The sequence below is a fragment of the Megascapheus bottae genome, chromosome 12 (assembly GCF_031878675.1).
Source record: "Megascapheus bottae isolate mThoBot1 chromosome 12, mThoBot2.hap1, whole genome shotgun sequence".
NCBI lineage: Eukaryota > Metazoa > Chordata > Mammalia > Rodentia > Geomyidae > Megascapheus > Megascapheus bottae.
This window is the reverse complement of record NC_143520.1, coordinates 6,050,358-6,076,856: the sequence shown is the minus strand read 5'-3', so window position 1 is coordinate 6,076,856 and position 26,499 is coordinate 6,050,358. Positions and strand designations below refer to the sequence as shown.

The 26,499-nt window shown below is 37.3% G+C and overlaps 1 protein-coding gene and 1 long non-coding RNA gene across 8 annotated transcripts in view; one reads left to right on the top strand and one right to left on the bottom strand.

The window, feature by feature from the left end:
• The window catches only part of Osbpl6 (oxysterol binding protein like 6), a 179,002-nt gene that overhangs the window by 122,754 nt on the left and 29,749 nt on the right, over positions 1 to 26,499 (top strand). For 2 of the 7 annotated variants that reach the window (XM_090342557.1, XM_090342556.1), the window contains exons 5-15: positions 548 to 670; positions 3,792 to 3,845; positions 5,095 to 5,208; positions 5,303 to 5,473; positions 8,356 to 8,488; positions 9,931 to 10,034; positions 10,549 to 10,641; positions 15,540 to 15,614; positions 20,530 to 20,695; positions 23,765 to 23,898; positions 24,644 to 24,667. In XM_090342557.1, the coding sequence (XP_090198683.1) occupies positions 548 to 670; positions 3,792 to 3,845; positions 5,095 to 5,208; positions 5,303 to 5,473; positions 8,356 to 8,488; positions 9,931 to 10,034; positions 10,549 to 10,641; positions 15,540 to 15,614; positions 20,530 to 20,695; positions 23,765 to 23,898; positions 24,644 to 24,667 (1,191 nt within the window). The remainder of the gene's footprint in view (positions 1 to 547; positions 671 to 3,791; positions 3,846 to 5,094; positions 5,209 to 5,302; positions 5,474 to 8,355; positions 8,489 to 9,930; positions 10,035 to 10,548; positions 10,642 to 15,539; positions 15,615 to 20,529; positions 20,696 to 23,764; positions 23,899 to 24,643; positions 24,668 to 26,499) is intronic. The other 5 variants (XM_090342559.1, XM_090342558.1, XM_090342561.1 and 2 more) reach the window with 5 other exon arrangements.
• The window catches only part of LOC150056137 (uncharacterized), a 38,913-nt gene continuing 14,768 nt past the window's right edge, over positions 2,355 to 26,499 (bottom strand). Inside the window, exons 2-3 of the long non-coding RNA XR_016537244.1 lie at positions 4,559 to 4,783; positions 2,355 to 2,556 (exon numbers count right to left, since the gene is read on the bottom strand). This is a non-coding gene — a long non-coding RNA (uncharacterized LOC150056137). The remainder of the gene's footprint in view (positions 2,557 to 4,558; positions 4,784 to 26,499) is intronic.

Below are 26,499 nucleotides of genomic sequence, written 5' to 3'. Positions count from 1 at the left end.
TCTTGGAAACACTAGATTGGTAAGTGTTTAGTTGGCTAAGTCCTTGATGTCCATTTTGAGATGCATAGAACCACACCAGGAGAGGAAACAGCAGTACTCCTCTCTGTTAATAGGAGGTTATGAACCACTTCAGACCATTATGGCTTTTCCATTTCTACACACAAAAAAGCCAAATCTCACAAATCCAACATTTGTCATCGAAATAGCCTCATTTTGAAACTTAAAAGTTACTCTGTGCTTGGCTTACTGCCAGGAAAGGGAAAAAAACTCTTAACCATTTTGAGAACAACAATGGAAATTTTTTTTCCCACCTCAAGTAGACAGGAAGGTGGCACCAGTGAGTCTGATGGATCCCAGATGCCTGGGAAATTCCTGCTGCCTGCACTTCAAAGTACATGGCTATGTCTGGTGTTCCCATTAGCTCCAGAACAGCATTCATACGTCTGGGAGATTGAGAGTTGCTTCAAAAATGAGTTCTCCTTAAGAATCTGCTGTGAGTGTACCATTAACCACAGAAAATATGTGATTTGTTTTTCTCTTCTCTCAGGAAGCTGACAGCTGGGAAATTATAGAAGGACTGAAAATAGGCCAAACCAATGTCCAGAAACCAGACAAACATGAGGGCTTTATGCTGAAGAAAAGAAAATGGCCTTTGAAAGGCTGGCACAAGGTAACATGCTTTTTTTTATTTTGTTTTGTTTTGTTTTGTTTATTTTCAGGTTCAAGTTCACGTCATCTTCTTAGAGAGTATTTTGTTTTCATTACATGGGAAACCAAGACTGTTGCTATTTATGTAAAGCTAAGTGCTAAGTCCTTATTTTAACCATCCATTGCAATATGTTATACCTACTTGGAACTCTAATAAAATATTGCCATATACCATAAAACAAATTATATATAACTATATATTATATGACATCAGTAGATATAAAATGATCTAAATTATATAATGTAAGTTATACAAATATTATGTATATATAATAACCCACATTATTATTTCCTAACCTGATTTTTTCTCTTCAACTATTATGGATATGTTCTCCTTAAATATTTTTCTAAATGTAAAATGTTTTTAAATGCATACATGTCTTCCATGTACTTCTACCCCACAATTTTAAAACTTTTTCTTTTCCTTCCTCCCTCCTTCTCCCTCCCTCCCTCCCTCCGTCCTCCTCCCTCCCTCCTTACCTCCTCCCCCCACTCTCTCTCTCTTTCTTTCTTTCTTTCTTTCTTTCTTTATTTATTTATTTATTTATTTATTTATTTATTTATTTATTTATTTATTTGTTGTGATCCTGAGGCTTGACTTCAGGGCCTGAACACTGTCCCTGAGATTTGTTGCTCAAGGCTAGCTCTCTACCGCTTGAACCACAGCTTTACTTTTGGCTTCTTTTTGAGGAAGTAGTTAACTGGAGACAAGAGTCAGACTTTCCTGGCTTTTTACTGTGATCTTCAGATCTCAGTTTCCAGAATACCTAGGATTACAGGCATAAGCCATTGGTGCCAGCGTTAAACCAACTTTTCTTTCGTGTGTGTGTGTGTGTGTGTGTGTGTGTGTGTGTGTGTGTGTGTGTGTGATGGGGCTTGAACTCGGCCTAGGCACTGTCCCCAAGCTCATCAGCTCAAGGCTGCCACCCTACCCTTGAGCCAAGCCCCACTTCCCATTTTCTAGAGGTTAATTGGAGATAATAATCTCAGGTCCTTTTGTGCCTGTGCTGGCTTTGAACCTTGATCTTCAGATCTCAGCCTCCTTAGTAGCTAGGATTGTAGATGTGAGCCACCATGCCCAACTATTAAACCAATTTTTTATTGCTTAAATCTTTAAGATTTATACTGACATCTTTATATTTGAATACTATTTAGTTCCTTGATATAAATTCCTGTACTTGTTACCAGCACAAACTTAATTTATGCTGGCATATTTTTCCCTCCCAATTTTAATACATTACTACAATTACCTAAATAGCAGGAATTTTTGGTGCTTGTTTGGCATCGTTGTACATGCCAATAGCATGGGAGGATTTCTTGAGCTTATGAGTTTGCCACAACTTCTCTGAGAAAGAAAAAAAGGAAAAGAGAAAATCTGTGGTGCAAGAGAGGAGGTTTTCTCCTGTTCTACATATAAACCCTTTGGTAGAACACTTACTATCATCTGCATCACATCAAGGGCAGGTTCACAGACTCATCACCTCTCCTGAATTTCATCTCACTCAGATGGATTTGTCATTCCAGATAGCTGGGTAGTAACTGCCTACTCCCTCAAAACAGGGAGGTTTTGGATTTATCACTTCTTGAAGTCATGTTTTGGGGTTTTTTATTTTTTCATTTTAAAGGAAAGACTTGGAAATGACAGGTTGGAAAATGTTACCCTGGCCCTCTGTCTCGCAAGGTGGAACCTTTGCACATCAGAAGCTGTCTTCCTTAACCCATAATATGTTCCTGTTGCCAGGCATCTTCTTCCTTGAATCTTAACCATTTGGTGATCCTAGGACCACCTTTGCCTTTTATTCTTACTTTGTGCTTCCTCAAGTCTGTGGTCTTGCTCAGCTCTTTCTCCTGAAACATACAACATTACCCTAAGCTTCTTTGACAGAAATTTTTTAAGTTGGAAAAAAAGGGTAAAAGAAGCATGTTGTCATAAATTCTTAGCTGTTAAGACTCTCCATTTATGTTCAAGCAAACTGGTTGTGATGCTACACAAATAATAGGTTTGTTTCCCTCACATTGCCTTTCTTCTGATCTTATTTTGAAACCAATAATACCACCATTTATCGATATAAGAACTGGCCTGTTTGATTGCCCAAATTATAGCTAATTGAGTAATTGAATGTTTTGCCATGTGGAGATTCTTTCTCCTGGTTGAACTCCAAAATCAAAAACATAGGCTTCTGGTTTGACCCCAGAGCTGTCTCAGCAGGACTGAGCTCCCAAATCGCATAAAAACTTTCCAGAAGTTATTTCTCAGCAATAGAAAGACTCATCTTGCCTTTGTAGAACTAGAAGAGGGCACTGGACCCAGTATCTAGTTGAGGACGGGACACTGTGTGTTCTCTTATGAATGGCCCACAGAAGGGATAACACCAGCACAGGATTCCCAAGGGTTTGTGAAACAAAATAGGTAAGTCTATTCTAGGATTACCATGGAGCAGAATTCACTTGCTTCCAAAAAACCTTTTCGTTCTCTTTTTAAAAAAAATTCTTAAGGTAATTCGGAAATCATTTTAAATTTCTTATTAAATAATCTTTTAGTTTTAATCTCTTATTGTAAAGTGCGAATACTTTGTTAACTGGGAAATACAAATGTACTAGAAGGACACTTACACATACCAGGTCTTTAGTTATTAATAGATTTGGTCTGTTGGCTTCTGTAATGCTCATAGAATTCTTCAGAATTATCCAGATATCCAAAGGAAATTCAGAAATTTACCTACAGAGTGAAAAATAATTCCCTGTCCAATTGTGAAGAATTCTTCCTAGTGTTTTTCACTTTCAGGAATATCTGGAGTTGGTTCATTTGATAAGGCTGCAGACTCAGCTTTCCTCTTACTTAGAAGAACCGTGGTGGAAAGACCCCATCTTTATTGAGTTATATGTAAAAGAATCCTTGTTGAACACTCATAGCTCAGAGCTGGAGCTCCAACTGCCTTACCATGTAATGTGACTGACTGTGGCCAGATGCATTGAGTTCATATATTAAAGTGATCAAATATACTGATTGCAAAATGTCACGCTTGGAAATGTTTTATGTGATTTATATACAAAGAGTAACTAAGGGTGTTTCGTTCTTGCAGAGATTTTTTGTCCTGGATAATGGAATGTTAAAGTATTCAAAGGCACCACTTGATGTAAGTAGCTCACACAGGACATGTTTCAAGACTGATTTAGAATTCTACTTGAAGTGAGTAAACACTGTAATTGTACAAAACCTGTGCCCCACTTACCAGCTTTGTGAATGTCTCTGCCTGTAATATTTAATGAGCTACCAAAGTACATGTTCTAAGGAAAGTGGGGTTTTATTTTTGGAATCAGAGTTGCATAGAATCTCAGGCTAGTACATGAAGATTTACCATAATTATCTTGATGTTTTTTTAAATTGTCTTGATGTTTTTAATATTTTAAAAGCAGTGGCTTAAACCTAACACTGACACACTAATAAAATCATCCTTTCTTTCTTAGAGGAAAAATGCAAATAACCCTCTTCTGCATTTTTTATTGTTGGGATAATGCATAGAGGGGTTGCAGTTACAATCATCAGGTAGTAGGTATATCACTTCTTACACATTAATACCCCTTCTGATGTTTTTGTCCCCATTTCCTCCTCCCATTTCCTTTCTGTACTTCTTAGTAAACTCTGCTTAATATGCTTTTTTGAGATTTAAAACAACCTTATTCTTGTCTGTGTCCTTTTAGAAAAAAAAAAACTGTCTTTGAACTAACTTCATTTCTATTTCATACATACTTTTATCTTGGAAATAACAACTCACTGATATTATTCCAAACTCTTTTTCTATTTTTGTTCAACACACAAAGCAGTGTGCATACAAAACTAGAAAATTACCTCTTCATGGTGTGGTGTTAATGTAGAGGAAGTCATCAAAGGCTCAGATTGTAGTTTTGTCCCCATCTCTGGCATGGAGAGCTGTCTCCTTGATCAGAAGTGGGCAGCCAGAAGAAGAGCCAGCTTCTTCCTCCTGCATCGTCCCAGCTGCCCAGTTCTCCCCTGGCAGCTGTCATCCACATGACTGTGTGTGTATGTTCTGAGTCAGAGGTCAAAAGTTGATCACTGTTATTTTAGGAAACACAGCAGTTGTATTTTTAGGAAGATATAAGATATGTAATGTAGAATTTTGGAGATTGGCATTATTGCCCTAAATAGAATAAAATTAGTTTTGTGACTAAAATTGGTGTAAAGTCGCAGCCAGTTTAAGGGTCTAGCCATTTTCTTTTTATTCAAGAGGCATGGTAACCTACTTTCCATTGATAAACTTATCAGTGATAAACTTATCAAAATTACCTTGTGCCCACCAAAGTTTGGTATAGAAACATGGCAAACTATAAGTCCTTGCAGCATGTTTACTATTCTTTTCATTTCAGATTCAAAAAGGGAAGGTTCATGGGAGCATAGATGTTGGACTGTCCGTCATGTCAATTAAAAAGAAAGCTCGGAGAATAGACCTGGACACAGAAGAGCACATCTATCATTTGAAGGTGAAATGACTTTTCACCAGCTTCTCTGGCATGAGAGGGGAATGCCAGTGGCACACAGGCCCCATGAGTGACCCTCACTTCCTCACTGTTTCAGGTGAAATCCCAGGACTGGTTTGATGCTTGGGTCTCCAAACTCCGCCATCACCGACTGTATCGTCAGAATGAAATTGTGAGATCCCCAAGAGATGCTAGTTTTCACATATTTCCTGCCACCTCTACTGCTGAGTCCTCCCCAGCTGCAAATGTTTCTGTTGTAGATGGAAAGGTAGGGCTTTGCACTCTAAAATTCAGTCCCAGGGGCCGGGAGTTTGGCCTAGTGGTTGAGTGCTTGCCTAGCATGCATGAAGCCCCAGGTTCAATTCCTCGGTACCACATACACAGAAAAAAGCCAGAAGTGGTGCTGAGGCTCAAGTGGTAGAGCTCTAGCCTTGAGAAAGTCCAAGGACGGTGCTCAAGCCCTGAGCTCAAGCCCAGGACTGGCAAAAACAAAAAACAAAACATAAAATTCAGTCCAAAAATTGCTCAGAAAATGATTCAAATCCAGTCTCATGGGCAAACAGGAAGAGAAGGCTTGCTCTGTAAACCGACACTCGGAGGACAGACAGCAGTGGCACTGACGTTAAAGTTATACAAGTATAGATTGGGCAGAAGTATGGATTACTAAAAGCGTTTTCAGTTATTTTTCCATTCTAACAAATGGACTGCATTCTATTCCGTGAGACTTTGTAAGCATCTGGTGAAGCAGAACGAGCAGTAGGTCAGCATGCAGAAATCAAGATCAGATGCGTTCCTGGTGGTCATAAGGTGATCCTCAAGTTTTGAAAGTGAAAGTTGCTTTCTTGGCCTGAGCTATAATATACACATTACTCAGAAAGGCTAGTAAATCTCTCACAAAGTTAACGATGGTTGGGTGGAGAATGTGATAATACATATGTAGAAGCCTGTTTTAATGACCAGTTCTGTGCTAAGCATTTGACGTTTACTCATCTCTGATCTTTTCTGTAGCCAAAAGTCAGAGCCAGTAAATAATTTGTCCATAAGTAGCATAGCTATTCTAGCACATGATCTGTTGCTAAAATCAGCAGCATTTCTATTATACCAGATACCAGGCAAGTGAGGCTGAAATTGTTGTTTGGGTTGTAGTAAAGAGTTCATTTTCTGTGTTATAGAAAAGTTAGTGGTATTTCCTGATTAAAAGTCAAGGTCAGGACAACAGACAGTGAGATAGCTGTTCTGCCTTTGATTCAGTAATTAAGTTTCCTGAAACACAGCAACATTACACTGCACAGGGGTGCTCCAATTTCACACAACACCTGAAGTTGAAGACAGACACCCGCCACAGGACTGGGCTCAAGAACATTTCAGTGGAGATTCTTCTTGCTCAGTTTTCTTCAATATCCTAGACCTAAGTTTCCTTTGTAAAACATTGAGACACCCCTTATTGATTCAGTGAAACATTGTTACAGAGTTTTTTTCTTATTTCATCAGAAGTTACTTAAAGTTTGATAAATCCCATTAATTGTATTTTACATGTGTCCTTGCTTACATGATTTCATTCTGTTTGAAGCTTTCCTAAGGACTGAATTACCTCTCTCTAGGAGTAGAATGTTGCGTTAGCTCTCATACCAACAACTTCTGAAATTACAGAAGAACATACCAGAATGTTAGAGGGCCAGAAAGTGTGGAATCCCATAGATTCCCTCTAGGGTCCTCTAGTTTCTCTGTACCTGTTGTGCTCTTAACACAGGATAGGATGAATCTCAATATTTGCCCAAATTAAATGAAAAATGTACACCAAATAGCTCTTGAAAAACATGAATTTTTAATTTGTGGGTTTTTTTCAGCTTTTGCTTACATCTTTGGCATAAAGTGTTGGTTTAAAAGATGCATTGTTTTTGTCCCCTGTTGTAGTTATTAAATAACTTGCATGCTAACTGAGGACAGGGACTGAAACCAATCCTCTCCACATTAGCCTAGCAGTAAGAAAGCTCTTCATTTTGAATTTCACAAAGATCTGTTTCTCTAATTGCAAATGGTACCTCTATGACTAAGTCAGTGAAAGGTTTCCATTACATTTATCCAAATACAATGAAGACTGAAGGTTTTTTTAAATTTTTAATCCCTTTGCTTGCCTTCAGTATATCAAGTTATGAGGCTCCTGAATGTTTAATTGGTTTGTGGCCCTGTGTGGGTAATAAATATGTCTGGATTTGCTAAGTATGTGCATCATTCATTTTATAATGATTTAGAGGAGCCACAATCAGTTGTAATTGAATATTGAAGTCATATATGGAATTTTGAAAATGTTTCAGCTTCTTGGGAAATAAGGTTCTGTTTATTTCACTGAGTATTGATTGCACCCACCCTAACTTGGCAAGATTGCCATTTCATACAATTTTCAACATACATTTGCAGCAATGGAAGGCTGCTTGCTGGTGGGTAATGGATTTGCTAGTCACAGGTGGTTGACAAGACATTGAGCTGACCAGAGGGCACAGAAGGCGGAAAGGAGAGGCCTAAGGTCAGGAGCTAAGTGTGTCTCAATGATGACACAAGTCTGTAATCTGAGCTACTCAGATTGTAGGCTGAGATTTCAGGGCTGTGGTTCAAATCCAGCCTGGAAAGGAAAGTTCACATTGCTCTTATCTCCAGTTAACTACCCCAAAATCTAGAGGTGGAACTGTGGCTCAAGTGGTAGAGCCTTAAGAAAACACCAACACCATCACACCAACAGCAAAAACATCTCCAGGACAGCTCCCACGCCTTGAGTTCAAACCCAGGACAGGCATCAAAAGCAAAACCAAAACCAGAAGTATTTCAATGAAAACACTATAAAATACAACCTAGTGAGTAATTTATAAATGATTGGTACTTGTGCTACCAGATCTGCTGAGTATGACACATGGCAAACTTGAACATTCTCCCTTATGCTGAATAAAGGTGCTCTCTACTCAATGAGAGTTATGTTACTGCTTTGAATTTTACACTTTTTGAATGCATGTCACATGTAGCCCAAAGCTTCTTCCATAGTTTGAATGCCATCCTTATTACATTCTTTTCTTCATGTCATTTTCAAGGCCCCATCTGCCATGTGTAATGTTTGTGCTATACGTAACCATATGCTTTCTGTGGTTTTGTTTGTTTTAGGTGCAACCCAACAGCTTTCCATGGCAGTCCCCTTTACCAAGCAGCAGTAGCCTCCCTGCAACCTGCACAACTGGCCAGAGCAAAGTGGCAGCCTGGCTACAGGACTCGGAAGAAATGGACAGATGTGCAGAAGGTTAATTCTCATTTCTGTAGCCTGTCATAAGTCCAGACCCAAACAAAACCAAGTCAGAAACTCAAGATATGAATTGAAAGTGCTGCAGTTCTAAACCTAATCTCTATTGATTGTCCCCTGGGTTTTCCTTTTCCCTATTTTTATATACTGGATGTTCATTTCATGACCCAGGTTTCCTACTTACCATTGCTTCTGTACAACAACAATCTTAAGTTTTTGCCCCTGCCCTGACTTCAACCTTCCTATTTTGATTTCTTTGCTTGTTCCTTATAGCTTTTTCACACCATCTCCAACCCTAGACAATCACACTCTTTTACTCAGCTCTGTATTCCTCTCCAGGCTTTTCACAGCTATCTTCTCTGTTCCTCTTCTTTCCTGTAGAACAAATATATGTTTCATGACAATCCAAACCAGGTATAGCAAAATTCCAATAGGCATCCTTTATCCACAGTTACTTGTTAATAGATATTTGCCACTGATCTGCTTTTAAATAGGCTAAACACAGGATTCCCTTATTCTGTCCTATCTGAGTTGCTTCATCTCCTACCATTTCCTTTCTATGATCAGCCAGAGCATACTGGTCCAAACTGAGATGCTTTTCATGTAATATTCAAAGTTGAGAAAAACAAGGGCAATGTAGGGAATGTTTAAGAGGATTAAGTTGACTTAGTTTTTTTAAATTATCTTGAACTAATGTTGGGATCCATTTTTAAGTTATTCCTTTTATGAAATTGAAATAGAGGTAGCTTTTCCTAATATTCTCACTTTAAAAATTAATTTAAATTTGTCTATCTGTGTTAGTCTTCCAAATGCACCCCCAAAATGTCTTTTCTCTCTACTCATATGTGAATCTACAGCTTTTATAAAATCAGATCTCTGAGACATCCACATCTCAAACTCAAACTTTCTGTGAAACCATGATTTAAGAGGGATTTTATATTCATAATCATGGTCAACTGACATTTCAATAACACATTTCCTTGGAAGTAGTCACCAAATACTCAAATTGTATAATAATTTCAGGTTGGAGAATGAAGCTAGCTCTCAATTTCTAAGAACTTTCTCAGTAATTTAAAACCCTCAGCAATTCTAAGTCATTTCAGATCTAGACCTCTGGGAAACTTAGGTGCAGAGTATTTTGTTTCGTTGATTTAGTTTCCATAGTTGCTAAAGTAGAGCTGTGATTCAAACTTCAGTATTTCAACAGCACAGTGAATATCTGTGTTTGAAGCTGTCGTGCCGTATTTGGAGATTTTAATGGCTCTCTGCCAAGAGTTATACTTTATGAAAATTACCTTTGAAATTATGATTATAAAGCAAAGAAGGCTCTGTTTTGTTTCACTTGCTATATTCCTATTTACCATAATACGGAGTGAGTTCTTTTTATTGCCATCACCTCCATTTTTGTTCGGTTCTAACATTTTTATTTCTGATTTTACCAGATCTTGCACACTGTCAATCAAACCTTGTGGAACTTAGCAAATTACTGCAGAATCTGGAGATTCTTCAGAGAACTCAGTCAGCACCTAACTTTACTGACATGCAGGTAATCATAGAACAGCTGCTGGTTTAACAAAAGAGCTAATAACATAATCTTCACTGGACTGTTCTTTGACTATTCAAAATGATCCTTAAAGACAAACATAATTTACAAGTTCATTTATATTCGGGAATCAATTTTGAATCTTGGCGTCATTGTGTTAAATTATGATTTTTTTTAATGTTTGACATTTAAATACAGTACAAACTGCTTTGGAGGTATACTGAATCATTCTTCCCTGTTTCCGTTGCTTTGAGGATATAAATTCAGACATTTTCAGAATTATGACTACCTTTTCATGTAGAAAAATGCTCACAATCTCTAGTCCTGTTAGCGTTTTGCCTATCAGAAAACTAAGTTGTAATAGTCCCCGCTTTTAATGTGATGTCGTTCTCTCCTGGCTGATTTGCGTTGAGGGTCTAACAGTGATTCTTTACTAACTTGCTTATGCTCTTTGTATGTATACCACCTGTGTGAACTTAATAATCCTTTGTTGCTTTTAACTATTTGTATAACGTAGGCTAACTGTGTAGATATTTCAAAGAAAGACAAGCGAGTCACAAGACGCTGGAGAACAAAAAGTGTCAGCAAAGATACAAAAATACAACTGCAGGTACAGCTTTTACTTTTTATTCCTTTGTGTTTTCAATTACTTTTAAAGTATTAGATTTAATATAACAGTTCACAGATGTTAGATTGAGAGAATAGCTTGTGCTTTTTCAGAGTTATATTATCTACAGAACTGGGCAATCTTCTTTACTTATGCATAAGTGGAAAGAGTTTGAAATAAAAGTTAAAGTGATATATGATGTGTGGACCAAAAATTGTGATGAACACTGATGGAGGTATATTAGATATTTTTTAAAGCCTTTTATAGATGAACTTGTGCATTTTTTCTCTTTCTTGCTCAATAAAGATTAAGAACCTTGAGTTCTAGCATATTTGCTGTAATTGTCTTGCTGTATAATTTTGTGTACTTCTGCTCAGTTTTTTGGAGTTCCCTTTGCTCCCAGGTAAATTGGTGAAGGTAATTTAATGATCCCTAAATTTCCTTTCAAGCTTGAAATTCTGCGATCTACAAACTAAGTTTCAACAATCATTTTAAATCTGAAGTCTTAATGGCATGACATAAATTTACTTGAAATCTTCTTGAAATTAATTTTTATTTGGAATAGGTAGTTTGGATTTTTAAAGATATTCCTAGTGCAATTACTTTGCAGTGATCCAAAATATGGTAAATATCTAAAACCTCTTATATGATACATCATACCTTTAAGCTAAAATCTATAACAATAAACTTAACTATGTATTATAAATGATTCTTTACCTAAATAATCAAAATGATACTTATAATTATCTTTTTAAGATTTTTACTATAAATCAGTTTATAACCTAACACAAAGGTAAAAGGAACTGCTTTTCAGAGTTCTTCAGTTTTTTTCTGAAAAGTTAACAGAATAATTCTGAGATTCTGACTGCTTTAGTAACAGCTTTTGCATTATAATTCTGAAGGAGTAAATAACTAACCATTACTCTGCTTACTAATTTGATGTATTTAATAATAAATTGTCCTAAGTACTAACAATCCACATTTTTATTTAGACGATCTACATCCTACAAATATGATTTTGTGTATTCTTTTATTTACTATATTTTCTTCCTTTGCCATCTATTCATAAAATTAGTAATGAAGGACAAAGGTGCCAAATGATTTTGCAAGAAAATTACCAAAATTAGATTTGATCAGCTTGATTTGTTGTAAGGTTATGATCATCCCGGTTTGTTGCTTCTTTTTTTTTCTGTTTTAATAATGATGATATGGTTTTCATAACCAGGAAAAAAGAATCAGTTGTGTCAACTAAACAAGCCCAATCTTTAATAAAATAATAGAGGGAAGCAGCCTCAGATGATTATACATAAGCATTTGTGAATAGATATGATCTCAGTCTATTTTTATGAGGCTTGCCACTGAACAGATTTCTGCTCTTGGTTGTTGTGGAAAGCAGACTCTCTCTCTCTGCCAGTCTAAGGCCAGGAAGCCCATCACAATTCCCACATGGTGCCATTTCCTTTCTGGAAGAAACCACACAACTTGTAATATGCTTTCTAGACATGGGCTGTGCTTCTAAAGGTCCAGACAAGATGTGTTTGAGTCATCATAAAAAATTACTGAAAATACAGGAGTTTATTATCCATTTATTCTCCTGCCACATGTTCGAGTGGTTTGTTTTTAAATTTTTATGTATTTTCCCTTCACTTTGGCTTTCCTTAGAGATAACAAAGATGGCCTGTGTAATTCTTTTTTTTTAAATATATTTGTATTGTAATTAATAGAAGGGTTACATTATATTTGCCAGATAGAAGTTGCATTACTTCACAAACATTGCTACCCTTTCTCATATTTTGGGCCTGTGTAATTCTTAATTTATATATATTTCTGCTGGTGGTACTGAGGACTTAACCTGAAAACTTATACTTGGTAGGCAAAGGCTTCTATGACTTGAGCCTTCTATGATTTTTCCTGGGGCTTGAATTCAGGAACTCAGGGCCTGGGCACTGTCTCTGAGCTTTTCCCCGCCTCCCTCCCACCCCCCCTTATCCCAAAGCTACTGATCTCCCACTTCCCTTCCACTCCACTTATGGCTTTTTACTGGGTTATTGGAAATAAGAATCTCATGGACTTTCCTACCCAGGCTGGCTTCAAGCCTCAATCCTCAAATCTCAGCTTTCTGAGTAATTAAGATAACAGGCATAAGCCACCAGCATTCTTTTATTATAATTGTTGTTGTTATTATTTGGGTAAGGTCTCATTTTATGTCTGGGACAACCTGGGTTTTGATCCTAATCATATTTGACTAGGGATGATAGGCCTGTATTCCTTAGGGGAGACACAATGGCATAACAGACCTACAACACCACACCCAATCATTGGTTGACGTAGTCTCCCAAGTTTCTTTTTACCCTGTCTGACCTTAAGCCATTATCTCCACCTCCCATATATTATTTAGAGAGAGAGAGAGAGAGATAGATCTTTTTAGGAAAACTGAAATCAGCTCATCCCCACACTCAAAAAAAACTTTGACTTCTCAAAAGTGACAGAGTTTAAGTAGAACAGGTAGATTTTGTGTGGTGCGGTAGAAAGCTATCCATCATTCCCTGAGAAAGTCTATTTCCACTTATACAAAAGAGTGAAATGCTTTACTATTTGGAACCTTTCATGGACCTTCTGTGTTTTCTCACAAGCCTTCTGGATGCTCATTCTCTGTGACAGGAGGTTTTTCCAAATGTCACATACCTACCAAGGAACCATAAGCTCATCTGGGGATAACTACGACACTCATTATTATCTTTCTTAGTAGTACTTTGTCTGCAGATAGCCATGTCATTTTTTTTACTAGTCCTGGGCCTTGAACTTAGGGCCTGAGCACTGTCCTTGGGCTTTCTCAAGGCTAGAGCTTTACCACTTGAGCCACAGCACCACTTCTGGCTTTTTTTAAATGTAAGTGATACTGAGGGATCAAACCCGGGTCTTTGTGCATGCTAGGCAAGCACTCTACCAATAGGCCAAACTCCTGGTCCTATGGCATTCAGTTTTAATCTAGTAGCTACAACATAGTACTACTACTTCCTCCAAACCCTATCACCCTCTTTTTCCTTCCTATCCTCAGTGATTTTTTTTAACTCTGGTAATTTCATGTAACGAGGATGGGTATTTGTTTGGAATCGATTATCTGATTTTCCCTGATGATCACTGCTGCAAGAAGCTTGAGAAGCTTTTCTGTTATGACAGCTCATTTCTCATCTTCCATGATGTGCTATCTTTATTATCTGCCATCTGTGATAAAAACCTAAACTTTGTGGTGATCACTGCCATTGTCATTGATCCTGTGCCACTAAATTGTCGTTTAAAAGTGATTATACTGTACATCTTTCTTTTAAAAAATGACCTCAGGAAAGTGAAGAATGTGTTGTGCTAAATGGTAAATGATTATCTGGGGATGGGTTGGTTAGCTTGTGCTCGATCTGAATGTGAAGGTAAGTGCTTATCCTACATGGACATACTTTTGTCACGATACATAGGAGTACCTCAGGAATCCATGTGTAACCTATGCAGGAATAGAAGGGTCTGTGGGACTCTCTCTTAGTAGAGAGACTTCAAGTTTTTGAGGACTGTGAAAAATCTCAATAACACTATGTATTGACAGTTGGTGTTTTGATGAGGCAGAAGAGGGCAACGAAAATGATTTTAAAGTAGACCAAGATCTACTTACTAGCTTTTCTTTGTTATCGATAGGACAAAGATGTTGGAGGCAGGATGAATAATAAGAACTATACACTAATAAATGATCTTCCATTCACATGCATCTACCCCAAACTTCATAATCCTTAAATTACACTGAACAGTAACAATGAGTTCTTTGTTTTAGTGTAAAAATATTGTATAGAAAACTTCATGAAAAGTAGATTGTGTGTTTGTTTGCATGTATGTGTGTATGTATGCATGCATTTGTGTATGCAGAAGATTTGTGAAAATGGAATAGAAATATGAATATAATTTGGAAAAATTAAAGAAAATTGGAGATAAAATAATAAGTATTTTTTGTCATTAAGACAGGTGAATGCAGTCACCTAAACATTTTCAATCTAAACTGTTAGGTTATTATGAGAAAGTGTATCTCTGTCAATTGGAAATAAGAATGCCACTTACAACATGGAAGGTTCAACCTCCATCAGATGTGAGGGTTTGGAAGGAAATAACCTTTAATCCCATCTGCAAAAATATCGAGAGAAAGACAGAGACAAAGACAGAAAGAGATAGACAGAGAGAAAGGAATGAATAAAAGGATGTTCTGAAATTATTCTACTAGTCTATGCATATGTATAAATCGTTAAATGAGTCTGTACTTGGAATTTCTCATAGTGAAATTTATAGACATTCTCTCCACACACCAAGAAACCTGAGGGGCCTCCTGCCATCTTTTGGGAGCTAGCCTCCTCCTTACAAAATTCTTCAATTTGAAGATTCCAGCATTCTTCCTAATGCCGAGTTCCAGCCAGCATGCTTTTTTGGGTAGGGGATTAAGTAGAAAATTTAGAATCCTGGTACCTTTTCACTTGGTTTTTTTTCCCCATAAGAAATGAGAAAACTCTGTTTGACCCCCCGGGACTCTGATTACAACTAGTTCATTGGTAGTATTTGCCTTTTTACTTCATATAAAATGATATCACTGAAAAAAAAGTGGCGTGCACATTACCTTAGAATCTCAGGCCATTCATACATTCACAGCTGTGTTTGGTTTGTGTTCGATCCACAGTGAGAACAATGAACCCTTCTTGTGCCGTGAATACCCCCTGTGAGCTCTTTTCAGTGCTAAGAATTTTTTTTGAAAACCAAGTCAACTTCAGTTAAAAACTTGCCCTTGTCTCACCATCTTTCATCTTCCCATATCCCATCCTTTCCCTCCCCATCCCCATGTTTTTACCCCCTTCTCTTCTCCCATTCACTGTCAGGAAGGGCCACCTGCGAAGGGCCAGTTCAGCACAACTCGGCGCCGGCAGAGGCTCGCGGCAGCAGTGGCTACAACAGTGAGTGGATTTTAATCTCAAGTGAAAGTTTCGTAAGAGTGAGAAACTGTGTACAGGTCACCTCCCTCTTCTCACAGTGCCACTCATGGGGGTTGGCCTCAGCTGTGGCCCACTTATGTCAAAACAGCCCCCACCTGTTCTCTGCCTGTCTTTGCATGGCAGGAGTTGATACTCATTTTTTGCGATGGAGAACAAATACACAGATCTTTACTTCTGTCAGTGTTAGAAATGATTTACAATTCAACACATGTTTGCTAAACTGAGTGTAGTGCCTCATGGTTGGCGTTTTCTTTCTTTCTTTCTTTAGTTTTGCCAGACTTATTTATGTCTAAGAAAAGCCATGTTACTACAGACCAAAAAAATGTGGGTTTGTTTTTTGGTAGCAGTATGATTACTTACATAGGATGTGAGAAAGTAGAAAGAGGGTAAGGGAAGATGAATTTTGATGCTATTTTTAAATGGTCACCTGAGATATACTTAACAAAGGAAAATTGTTTTCTGGAAATAATATTGATATGAAAATCTGAAAATAGTAATGTGCAAGTGGGAAATTTTTTAAACCACAAAGCCAGATGGTGTTTAATTCATATTTTAAAAGATGTGTTGTTTTTCCTCTTAAAGGAAATAGAATGGATATAAGGAATATAAAGAACATAGGAAAGGCAAAAACAGTGAGTGTCCATACAGAAGATTAAGCAGAATATTTGGATATAAGAATCTTTTGTTTAATAAAAGTAAATTTTAATACTTAATCACAAGATCCTGTGAACTTTAAAATACACAGATTCCTGAGTTCATAGCAATCCAGAATATTTTTAATCACATATTTCGTGAATTAAGAAGTCATGCTCATGTAAAAGTTGGGATATATTTTAAGACATCACTTTAAAAAGAGAGGTTTGCGTTGCAATGTAGAAACATAACTACTTTTGCAGAGAATATTGTTTACTTATTTTTGACTAGTAATCAGCTCTGGTTTTGTATATAAGTGTTTAGCTGGGTCACGGAACAGAAGTGCTTCTGATTATTGAAGTAGTGACTTGGAGTTTATTAGGCAACTGACTCAAATTTACAGTTTAGTAAACATTTGAACAAACAAATCACTAACCATATGTAGTGAAAGAACACCTTATGCATGTATTCAAGAGCAAATGAATGAAGTCCATGACACTGAGGTGGTAACAAGTTTGGACAATATATATGTGTAATCAGTTAAATACTTCTTAAACTTCTTATATATAAAATTATGACATCCAAGTGTGTATTAGTGGTCTGGAAGGGAAAGATGAATAAGCTTATGAAAATACTAATCCTTCCTTGGGTAATGAGTTCCTAAGACAGCATGCAGGGAAATAATTATGTTTCTCCTGTTTTCATAGTTTTAGATTGTAGATACGCACAATGAAAGTAATAAAGAAGAACTGGCACCAATTTGAATACATTGGCTTTATATTTTTAAATTTAAGGCAAAAAAGAAAAGCTTTCAAACATGAAGGCATTAATGCTTACATTCTAACACAGCTGTGAGAATGGACGTTATAAAGTTATCAAAAATGACCTAGAGGTAAACAATAAGGAAAGCTAATGTTTCGAGAATAGCTCTGACTACTCTATACCCCCTAAGGTCTGCAGCTTTGATTTTGTTGCAGAGAAACAACACTAAGCAGGACCTACAGCTGGTTTTCTAGGATCTGCCCTTAGGTCCCAGTGACCTGGTGCTAATAACTCAGTCCATTTCTTTATTGCAGTAGTTCCTCTTTATTCCCAGTCTTTCCCACTCCCATCACTAAAGTTTCCAATTTCCAGTCTATCCTGTCCTGCCTAGATGTCTTTTACTCAGTATTTCAGATGATTTCTAGCCACTTGCTTTCTTCAGGTACTCAAGTGATAGGGCAACTGAAATTGCACCAAAGGAAAGTGTACCTGAAGGGTGTATGTTAAAGAAATGTATTTTTGCCATCCTTACCACTAGCACAGAGTAGCCAGCCTGCCCCATCACACAAACCTCACAGAATAGGAGTTTGGAATCAAGGAGATACTGACCCTTTCTGTTGGGAGAATTATGAGATTCCCAAAGCAGTCAGTGTTCCTAAAGTGTCCCTGTACACATAATACAAATACCAACAGCAAGGAACTTTGAGCTTTGACTCCATAAATCCCGTAAGGTTAGTTATTTATCTGTGATCCACTGGGTCTATTTCCTTTCATGTATGTGCTGCAAAATTCAGTCAGCAGTACCATTCACAATTCAAGTGGTAAGAGCTTCTCCTAACATCCCCATTCCTAACTCCAGTTGTTAATACCAGAATTTTTTAGAATCAGACTTCTTCTCAATGATAAGGACTTCCAGTAAGTCTTAGATTTCTTTCCTGAGTGCAGTAGAAAATCCTAAATCCAGCATCCAGGATCCTTAGGTAGAAATAGAGAGAAGGCACTGTGGGCAGCTCCCACTGCAGCCAGCACTGACAGAGAAGCTAGCTACCACTTAAATGTTAAAATGCTATAATGCTCAAGTTGATGAATAAAAAGCTACATAAATAAGTCCCTTGGGCTGAAGAGATATTTAGTTAGATTAATACATCCCAGTACATATTCACAATTATATTTCATTAATTCCTCAATTAAAATAATCTGTTTGACACACTTTTTCTTTTAATTCATAATTTTAATTCCCCAAATTTATTTTTCAGTTGTTTTGGAAACTCTGATCTTAATTTTAATGGAATATCTCACAGTTGTTCCTTATAGACTATAAACAAAGTCAGTTTTATGTATTAATAGCCAATTTAAATTTCCATCATATTCAAAATGTAGATTTGTAGCTTACAGTTTTCTCAGCATCTGACCCTACTGGTTAACAGAGGAACCATTGTTCAGGGACAGGTGTGGGTTCTTACTGGGCTTGGTGTATGTGGTACCTAATGGCCTCCTCTGCTACCTCTCTCAGCTCTCACCCTACCTCCCCTACTCACTTCCAAGCTAGGAGTGTCCTTGAAGGCTCCTGAGTACCCATAAAACCTTTTCCCTGACCTGTAACATATTGTGTCCCCCTCACCATACACCCACATTTCTTTGTCTTAGGTATCCTTCTAGTTTCTTCTATCAGGAACCATATCCTTAAATTGGGTAACTCCTTGGTCTACCTAGATCTTTAATTCATTGTCTCTGCCTGCAACTTCCTATGTCCACTACACTTTACAGATTCTCCAGGTCCCTCACATAGGTGTATGAACTCCCTGATTTTCCCAGAATGGTATCATGTGTCTTCAAGTGTTCTTCTACATATGTCCCCATTCTTTCCAGGTATCTCCCAAATACCTCAATTCATCATTATCACGAGAGTATCCTAAACAGGATGCCAACAGATTATTGAATCCCAATATTCCTTTCTTAAATGGCTTACTTCCCACTCTTGGTTTCAAATCTAGAACAGGGACAAGTTTCGAGCCGATAAGATAAAGAAGCTTTGACATCTCGCAGCCTAGCGATGTGAGGGTTCTCACAAAATGAGTTAGACGTTGATCTCTCTAGGTGCAAATTCTTTGGAGACTACCTGTTCTCATCCTTAACTTAGCTGAACTTTTAGAAAAGCTTCATGCTCACTTTCTTCCACAGATATCTTTTGAGATAAATTACACCAGGCAAAACAACAGCAGAAAAAGCTCTTGACCTAAGTCTCAACTGCCTTTCAAATGCCCATTAGGCCAGATATTTTGTTTCTCTCCAGTTCTTCAGACATTGAAAGAGAATGAGACAGGGAGAGGAAGAGGAAGGGGGACTCTTCTTAACCCACTCACCAAATCCATGAATAAGTTTAATGCAAAAACAAAAACTTAAATGAGGTGTTTCTCTCATAGATACACACATCAAAGGAGGTATTGATTCCCTCGCTCTATAGGGAGCTATAGAGAGAACAAGAGTCATCATTTCAAACATGCGAAACCCAGCTTAATGTAGTCTAAAGTATGGTTCCTGAGGAACCTGAATAAATCTCTGCAGTGAGATTTAGGGAGAAGTTACTAGTGATTTGACTTGTACAAAGTTCACTCAGGAAGAATAGTTGGCCAAGAGCATTAGTTATGTAAGATGGAACCTTCTTGAAAAAGATGAAAATGTGTTTTGTGTCTTCATAACCCAAACCTAGTGCAGAGTCAGCTTGCAGAGGGAGGCATCTCTAGTCATGTCATTTGGGAAAATCTATAGTAATATGACTTTTTCTACCTAATGCTTTTCACTATTGGCCAGTTTATAAGCCATATTGACATATGTATATATATATATATATATACATACATGAACATCAGTTGTATGTAACATACAAAGATAAACTACAGTGATTTTCATAATATATTCCTTTTACTAGTACACATTTTAGTAAATCTATTTCCAAAAACAACTGTCTTTGTATTTTCTAATAAACTTGATTTTTGTTTTCTCTCATGGCTCTGGAGCAAGGGAGTCTTTCTTTGTATGCATGTTTAAATTGCTACATATTTAGTAAGATGCTGCTCCAGGCTTAGAGAGAAGTGAGCATAAACTGTATGCCGACTTTGGTAAAAGAAAGGCAGCTAAATCCCAGTTTGGGCTGAAGTTTTCTGCCAGTAATTTTTCAGGTACAAGTATGAGATAGGGTTTAAACTAATCTAAGATTATGTTTTCTTTATCCCGTCATTCTGTAGCCATCTCTCTCTGTCCATGAAAACCAATGAGTTCTGTCAATTCTAAATCGACTATGGGGAAACAAGACTCTCCCAGCCCACCTCGGTACCTGCAAAATAAATGAGTACTGAGTGTCTCTGACCCAGACATCAGAGAAGCCTCTATTATTTTAGAGAACAGGAGGGTTCTTTTCTGTGTAGGAAAAGGTGGAACAGGGCACAGTTGCGCCTGAATAATTTATGTCTTCCTTCCGCAGGTTCCATTCAGTGCCACCATGTCACCGGTGCGCCTGCATTCCTCCAACCCCAACCTCTGTGCGGATATTGAATTTCAGACTCCCCCTAGCCACCTCCCTGACCCTCTGGAAAGTTCAACAGATTATACAAAGCTACAAGAAGAATTTTGTCTAATTGCACAGAAAGGTATCAACAAAAATAATGTGTCCTTTAAAGGTCTCTTCTTCAATGAGAGAATTGTTTGATAAGACAATTTTTGTAGCCCTTGTCTAGGTAGTAATGGCAAAAAGATTCAGTGTTTTATTTACAGGACTTGGTTCCTGTCTGCTTTTTATGCAGGACATAAAATTTCCCATTTTGAGTAAGGCGTTACTGGGGTTGGGAAAGAAAGAAAGACAAAAAGAGGCAGTCCGGCAGGGTACTGTTGTGTACCATATTTTCTTAAGATGTCTTTTTAGATATCTTTTAAATACATATTTAGTTGTTATTTTTAACAAAGAAAATTAGATTCTTTCTCTCTTTCTCCTCCTTCTCTTGCTCCCCTCCTTCAACTCTTCTTTTTCTCTTCTTCTTACTCCTCTCCTGTTCCTTTATCCCTCTTCCCCTTCTACTACCACTTCTCTTTTCTTTATGTGTCTGTCTGTCTGTGTCTGCCTGTCATTTCTCTCCCTCCCTCCTCTCTCTCTCCCTCTCTCTCTCCCTCTCTTTCTCTCTCCCTCTCTCTCTGTCTCTCTCTGATTTGAACTCAGGGCCTTGTTGCTAGGCAAATAGTCCGCCATATCTGGTTCCATAACTTTTTACTAGACTGATCTTAAACCACATCCTCAAGATTTCCACTTCCTAAGGAGATGGGAATGAGCTATCATTCTTGGGTATGTTATTTGTTTGTTTGTTTGTTCATTTGTTTGCTCATTTTGTTGGTCTTAAGGCTTGAACACAGCCTGGGTGCTGTCCCTGAGCTGTTTTGATCAATGCTAGCTTTCTTTTTTTCTTTTTTTTAAATTGTACTTTGTTGTTGGGGTGATATATGGATTGCAGTTACATTCATCAGATAGTGGGTACATTACTTCTGAACATTGAGACAGGGTAAGAATGTTCAGTGCTAGTTTTAAGCCACAGTTCCACTTCTGGTTTTCTATTGTTAACTGGAGATAAGAGTTGCACAGACTTTGCTGCCCGAGCTGGCTACAAACCACGATCCTCAGACATGAGCCATGGGTGCCCCAGCCCCACAGCTATGTTTCTAAAACAAGATTGTATTGATTATACTTAGAGCTGTTGGGTCAGAAATTGAGGCTGTGCTCAGCTCTGAGCCAAGCTTTAGCAGCATGGTCACACTGACTAGGTTCATTCAGTGGAATTTAGCCAAAGGCTTAGGTTGGGCCTGAAAGACTGAAAGTGGCTTCCCTCGTGACATATCACCACGATGGCTGGAAGGCTTCCTAAGACTGTGGCCCTGTTCCTGGCCCTTACTGTTCAGGGCTCCAACAGACTTAGAAGTGGAAGTCACTGGACCTCCCAAGGCCAGCTCTAGAACTACTCTAGCTTCATTTCTACTGTACTCTGCAGCCGAAGCATTCTGGGCCAGTTCAGATATGAGGGGATGAAAATTCAGCCAACCCTCAAGTCTGTCTTTTACATCACATTTTAAAGCTTCTTGTGGGAATTAAATTTCTGTCACAAGTTCAGAGCGTAGCATTTCATAAATAAGATAGCAGGATGTAGGTATTTGAACAGTCCTGGGTGTGATTGAGCTCCTCCCTTACTTACTGTAGTATTTAACTCCTTATCTTTTGACTTAAGACAGTACCTCCTTCAGTCTTTTTAAATCTCCTTAAAGTAAAATGTATTATTTTCAGTTACCAAAAACTTTTTACAAAACAATCATTTATTTCTCTGCAACTTCTAGTTATGTTATAAAATATTCTTGAAAATAGGGTGTTAGTATATTTATTAACTGTCAATACTCAAGAACTTGGTAGTTCAGGAATAGGAGTACACACTAAGAACAACTCTGATGCACAGATGTTGTGGATCTCAACAAAAATTTATAGTCTCAAACCATCACAAAGGTATGCTACAGTGTTTAACAAGAACCTTAGCATTCAAATTAACTTCTCCTACTCCAACACTTGAAATGTCACGTATCAGATGTTGCTTTAGTTCTGTGACCCTAAAACTATTAACTCTTTTTCCCATCTTTTTTTCATATTTTTATTGTAATTAATAGAAAGGTTACATGATATTTGCCAGATAGGAGGTGCATTAATTCACATACATTGATACCCTTTCACATGTCTTGATCCCCATTTCCCTCCCTCCCACCCCAACCCTCATCTTGTTTTCCCCCCTTCCCTATCCAATTTCAAATAACCAAATACAAATATATCTGATATGTCAGGCAACAAAGTGGGATACTGTAACAATCTTATTCTACAATTTGGCAATTGAGATTCTATAAGGACAACCCTTTCTTTTTACTCCTAGTAAATGCATTTTAACTGCTAATTATGTTATTAGACTAGCATGATAATGTCTTGTTCATACAACACAATAGATTTATAGCCAGCAACTTTTGCTTCTTGACCAGTCAAAGCAGATAGCATAACACAATAATGTGATAGTTGAGAATCCTTTTAGCACAGCTGCTAAAGAGAGATGGATTGATTTGAAGGCAGTCCCAGTAAAGCTTTGGCACAAAAACAAAAAATCCACTCTGAGAAAGTACTAGTCTGAAGGCCAAATCATGTCTTACCTTCAAAGAACTACTCAGAACTTCTAGATCAGCTGACTACTTTATACTGACAGGAATCATAAAATGCTCTTGGGTTTTTGCAATGCATTCTAGGGAAATATTTTTAATAACTAAGTTATCTGCATGATACTTTAGGCTAGACATAGCTACTCAAAATATTATCATCAAATGTGACAAGTAAAATATTTCGTAGGAATTATAAGTTAAATGCTCAATATTGGTATGTAGAATTGATACTGACATTTTATATGCTACTTTAAACTTTGAGCTGCTTCATCTGGTATGATGCACTAAATTTTTCATTCTAATTAATTACAATTGCCACATGTGGTTTGAGTGTAGATATTAGTATACTTCATTTAAGATGATTTTTCCAATTATACTATAATGTAACCCTTCCTGAAAATGTCTAGAAATGAGTTCAAGTCTTAATAAGTTATCACTTTGTGTTTTCTTTCCGGATACCTTTAATATCATTTCTCACTTTTCTCCCCATACAGTGCATTCTCTTTTGAAGTCTGCATTTAACAGTATAGCTATAGAGAAAGAGAAGCTGAAGCAGATGGTTTCTGAACAGGATCACAACAAAGGCCATAGCACGCAGATGGCCCGGCTCCGGCAGTCACTGTCTCAGGTAAAGGAGACAGTCTGTTTTCAGGTGTATGACAGGCAGAAGATGGCAGGCACAGGAATGAAATGGGAGCTGACAGTTTGCAGGGGGCACATTCCTTTGAAATTGTCCCAAGATCTTTCAGTGTCAGTGTTGAATTTTATTTTTCTCCCACCCAAAATGTCAAAGTAAGAGTAAAAATAAACCAAACTTCCTATACATATATAATTTGCTATCTTGACTAACTGAATATTTAATCCCTAGAGATATTGATGAGATAGTCATAGAACCAAGCATGTATACACAGTTTATAAATCTTAGATATATTCCATAATATATTAAATCTGATGGTAAATAGGAGATGAGTTAATCTTCCATACATAACTTTTTTCACTGATATTTTAGTCTATTGAGAATTACTAGTTACTAGAAATTCAGTTATATTTTGGCTTGCACTGGGGATTTCTTCCAGTCTATGTTATGGTTTCTAAAGCTAGACTTTTCTATCGTAATATGTTTTATAACTTGGCCCTTACTAGTTAAATGGTAATCCAATATCAATCTATACCAACATTGAGATTTCTATTATAAATTGTTTAAAATTATTTTATCCCTCTTTTTGCACTATTTCCCTTGAAGTAAATATTCTCATTTAGTCCTTAAATGTAGTTACTTTAATTCCTTTAAGAATTTAGTGTTGTTATGTGATATTGTGTGAGAACTCAGTGTTCATATAAAATATTGTTCACTTCCTGATGCCTTGGATCAGAGTGAAGGAGCCAACAAAGCCTGGGTAAGTGGTTTTCATGTGGATCAGATCTTGCCTGAATGGTTTCCTTGGTTTCTTTAGTGCTTAACAATGGGATGTGAACTGTATACACTGTGTTTTATGTACCCATTGTCAACATATAGTCTTAAGTTTCATGTTACGGTGTACTACTGTCAGGGCCATACCTTTTGCACTTGCTATGAAACTCCTGAGTGTAGCTGAGGTGCATACACCGCTTCAAACCTCTGGAGCATGAGCATCACTGCAGCATTCTGTCCGCTGGCCTGCAGAGGGTGTGTGTAGGAAACCTTCTGCCTAGGCTTCTCAAGACATGTATCCATTAACTGGCCAGTTGATATTAATTGAACTTCAAGATCACTATTCTGAAAGTATCATCAGTCAGAAAGATCAAAGTACTAGTTAAATGAGTATGCCAATATCCTCTTACAAACACAATAAAACACATACTCTTGGCCCCTTAAATGTTGAATGACTTCTTCGGGGGTATTTAATGATGAAAGCTTTGTAATACAAATCAAGGTTGACTAAGAAAAATAGGAATATTTTTCTCTTGCTTTCCACTTCATTTCTTTAATATGCATCTTGTTAAGAATGGTCTAGAGATCTAGATTTGAGTTTAAGGTAAAAATGACTAGGAAAATATTTTTAAAAGTAGCCATTCATTCGTTTATTTACTAATTCATTCAGTTGGCTATGTACTATGTATTTATTGTGCATGGAACACTATGCGCTTCCTTTCTAAGACGTTCTTAATCTGATTAAAGATGAGCAGTATTTACCCAGGAAAATAGTTATTACTTAGGTAACAACAACAACAATAACAAAAGAATGGGAGTTCCCTGAACTGAGCACAAATGTCCTTAGTAGACAGGATCTAAGTAGACAGAGATGGAGAAGATGCTAACATGATGAAGTAAAATAAAATATCCTTTGGATATTATTTCCCTTTCTTATTAATAAATATTTGCATCAGAGTCACAGCCTCCTTTGATTTCCATTTGTTTCATTAAGAATGGAAATATGTAAAAATAATTTGAGACTATAGAGACTACTAAAAACTGTAAAACCAAAGTTAAAAAGGGTGAAGTCCAGGCAGTTGTAGCTCATGACTATAATCCTAGCTACTCAGAAGGCTGAGATACAAGGGTCATGCTTGCAAGTCAGTCATGGCAGATTAATCTGTGAGACTCTTAACCAACAAAAGCGAAGGCGTAGCTTAAGTGATAGAGTGCCCACATCAAGTAAGAGCGTTAGGCCCTGAGGTTAATCCCCAGTATTGGTGCGCGCGCGCACACACACACACACATACACAGAGATCATAAGTAAAGTAGTAGTGGTAGAGCTTCTGCCTGGCTCTAAGTTCAAACCCCAGCACCAAAAACAAACAAAAAACTTTTATCTTACCTAGTAAATAACCTAGTGTTTGCATTTGTCTTTTCTTCTCATCACTTTTGAGGTGAGACTCTGTTTTGGAAATCATCATAGCTTTTATTCAGGCATTTAAGTTTATTGGCAGTTTATGCCTTTCAAATGAATGGTTGTCCTTAAGGTTAAACTCTTTACAAAGTGGCCTGAAGAAGATAGAGGACAAAGAAATTCATTTTACAAGAAGGCACTTGAGTATCTGGGGACCAAGCATATTGAGGAATCACCCGAAGGAATTTAGATTTATCCTTAGTTATTCCTATTAGTAGAGAAGGATTAGATTTTGTAACCGATGAATTAGATATATTAGAAGGATTTGTCTAATATGCTATCCATGATAGATAAAGTAAAAAGCAGGTGGGCAAACAGTGGAGAGTACATTATGAAGCTCATAAGATTTCTGAACTAAG